This window comes from Meleagris gallopavo, chromosome 16 (genome assembly GCF_000146605.3).
Source record: "Meleagris gallopavo isolate NT-WF06-2002-E0010 breed Aviagen turkey brand Nicholas breeding stock chromosome 16, Turkey_5.1, whole genome shotgun sequence".
Taxonomy (NCBI): domain Eukaryota; kingdom Metazoa; phylum Chordata; class Aves; order Galliformes; family Phasianidae; genus Meleagris; species Meleagris gallopavo.
In genome coordinates this window covers 10420975-10423090 of record NC_015026.2, presented here as the reverse complement: position 1 = coordinate 10423090, position 2116 = coordinate 10420975, and the positions used below count along the sequence as shown (strand labels likewise).

Sequence of the window (2116 nt, the reverse complement as noted above, 5' to 3'; positions counted from 1 at the left end):
TGCTGGCACACAGGCTGTGCAACCCCGTGGCACGGCTGGCGGACTCGTTATGGCTTGTTCACAGCACCAGGTGTCCATGTGAACAGAAAACACCTGAGGAGAGCTGCAGAGCTCCAGCAATGAGATCCTCCTTCTTCCCCCTTGTTTCAGCGAGTAACCAGTGCGGTGTTGATCCCCATTATGGTTCTGCTCGTTGTACACGGAGCACTGAAGAGGCCAGGAATCTCTGAAGTTGTGAGGCTTTTGGTGAGCGCAGTGACAGATGGCAGGAGCCGTGTTCAGGGTAGAAATGAATCGTGCTTTAGAAACCTCTGCTGTGGCCGTGCACGATCTGACTGTCACCTTTCTCCTTGGGCAGCTGTCAGTGTTTGCTGAGCCTTCCTCTGTCCGCTGCCGCCACACAGCCGTGCTGCAATCCGGACATCGCCGTTTCCCCGTGGCTCTGAGGCACAGCCCCCGTTGACACCGAGCCGTGCTTGCTCAGGCAGAGCAGGGCAGCGGCTGATGCGGGCCTCCAAGCGGGGACCGTGGTGGATCGCTGCCTGTCTGATTTTTTTGGCGGGTTGTTGCGTTTCAACTGCACAACGAGCACACGCTGAGGCATGGCTGTATTCGCCGGACGTGCCGGAGGCGGCCCGGCAGCTTCACCGCGGCGGCACGACCCGGGGACGCGCGCGGCTGCTGCACAACCGGGCGGGGCATTACGGTAGGAATAAAGGCTGCGCGCCATGTGCCGTCATTACGGAGTGGCGGGCCGCTCTTCTCGCGAGAGGCGGGCGCGAGTTCGCGTGAGATCTCGCCGGCGAGAGGAGGAGGGAGACTCAAGCGGGGCAGCGGCGGTGAGTGCGGGCTGGAGGAGGAGCGGCGGGTAGGCGGCGTGCAGCGCTGTGTCCGGGAATCCCGCACCGCACTGCCCGCCGCAGCCCGCCTCCGCCGTTTGGCCTCGCCCATGGCTGAGTGGGTTGGGCGGGCAGGTCAGGGACTTCACAGCATGGAAATTCTTACTATGTTTATTGCTGCTCTAAGAAACCCCCTTATTTTCTTTGCTTCCCCATGACCTGGCAATCACCCTCTTCTTGCTGGGGAGCTGAGAAAGGAGCCCCCTGGAAGCACTCGTGGTGTCCCAGCCCAATGTGGGCACCAGCACGGGGAATGAACGCTTCTGTCTTCCTCTTAAACTTCCTCTACTTCTTTCAGGGTGTGCTCCACAATGGTGTCTTGTCCTTGGAACTTAAAGTAGCCACGAAACAACTTTCTTTGAAAAACCAAAGGGAACCAAAAGACATCATCTGGCCACATTTGTTTGAATGGCACCTCATCCATCTGAAACCACTGAGGCTGCATTTCTGTTGGGGGAAAAAACAATTTTGTTTGAAATTTTCTCATGGTTTTTTGCTGCCTGGAGTTCCACTGTGTCAACAAACAGCTTTGGGTTACAGCCCAGCTGCCTCCCTCCTCTGGAATTTCTGCAGGAACAGTTCTGCATTTATGTATGAGCAGTGCATTTCAAAAGCAAACACACATCAGCTCCACGAGTTACCCACCATCACTTTCCTTTGGCTCTCCATGAAACTGATCCACTCGGAAAACGTGAACTTCCATCAGTTCAGAGTTGCCTATGAATTCAAAAGTGATCTGACCCATCTTCTGCAAGGTGTCCACAGTCAGCCCACTCTCTTCCTTGAGCCCCCTGCACAAGAAATAGACATACATGAAAACAAGCAATGAGAGAACAAAAAGCAGCCATTAACTTTACATTCAGAACTCCTCTAGTGAATTACAGCTGACAGCTGTATCCGCAACAAAGCAGAGTTCTGGCTCACATCACACTGTAGCCCACTGGCACCAGACTGGAGCGATGTCAGGCTGACTCACGAGTTCCTCAGTGCCCCACAGTGGCCAGTTTCTGCTCCTCAGAAGTACGTTCCGTGTAAGAGACATGCTGAGAGACAAGTCTTAAGAGCAGTTTGTGAGACTTGCCAAGCAGCTCTTTTCAAGGCCTCACCATGCATGGCCACTTGAAGCACCTCAAGTCACTTTTTCTTTCTGTCCATACGACACATTCATGGCTTCTTTTTTTTTTTTTTTTAAACTTGCTGCTAAGAGGCCTCAAAAC

General features: G+C 54.2%; 1 protein-coding gene across 1 annotated transcript in view; it reads right to left on the bottom strand.

Moving 5' to 3' along the window:
- Window positions 1–994: 994 nt before the first annotated feature.
- Window positions 995–2116, bottom strand: part of NUDT1 (nudix hydrolase 1) — a 1900-nt gene continuing 778 nt past the window's right edge. The window contains exons 2-3 of the mRNA XM_010719641.3: window positions 1545–1690; window positions 995–1346 (exon numbers count right to left, since the gene is read on the bottom strand). Coding sequence (XP_010717943.1) covers window positions 1174–1346; window positions 1545–1690 — 319 coding nt within the window. The 3' untranslated portion in view covers window positions 995–1173. The remainder of the gene's footprint in view (window positions 1347–1544; window positions 1691–2116) is intronic.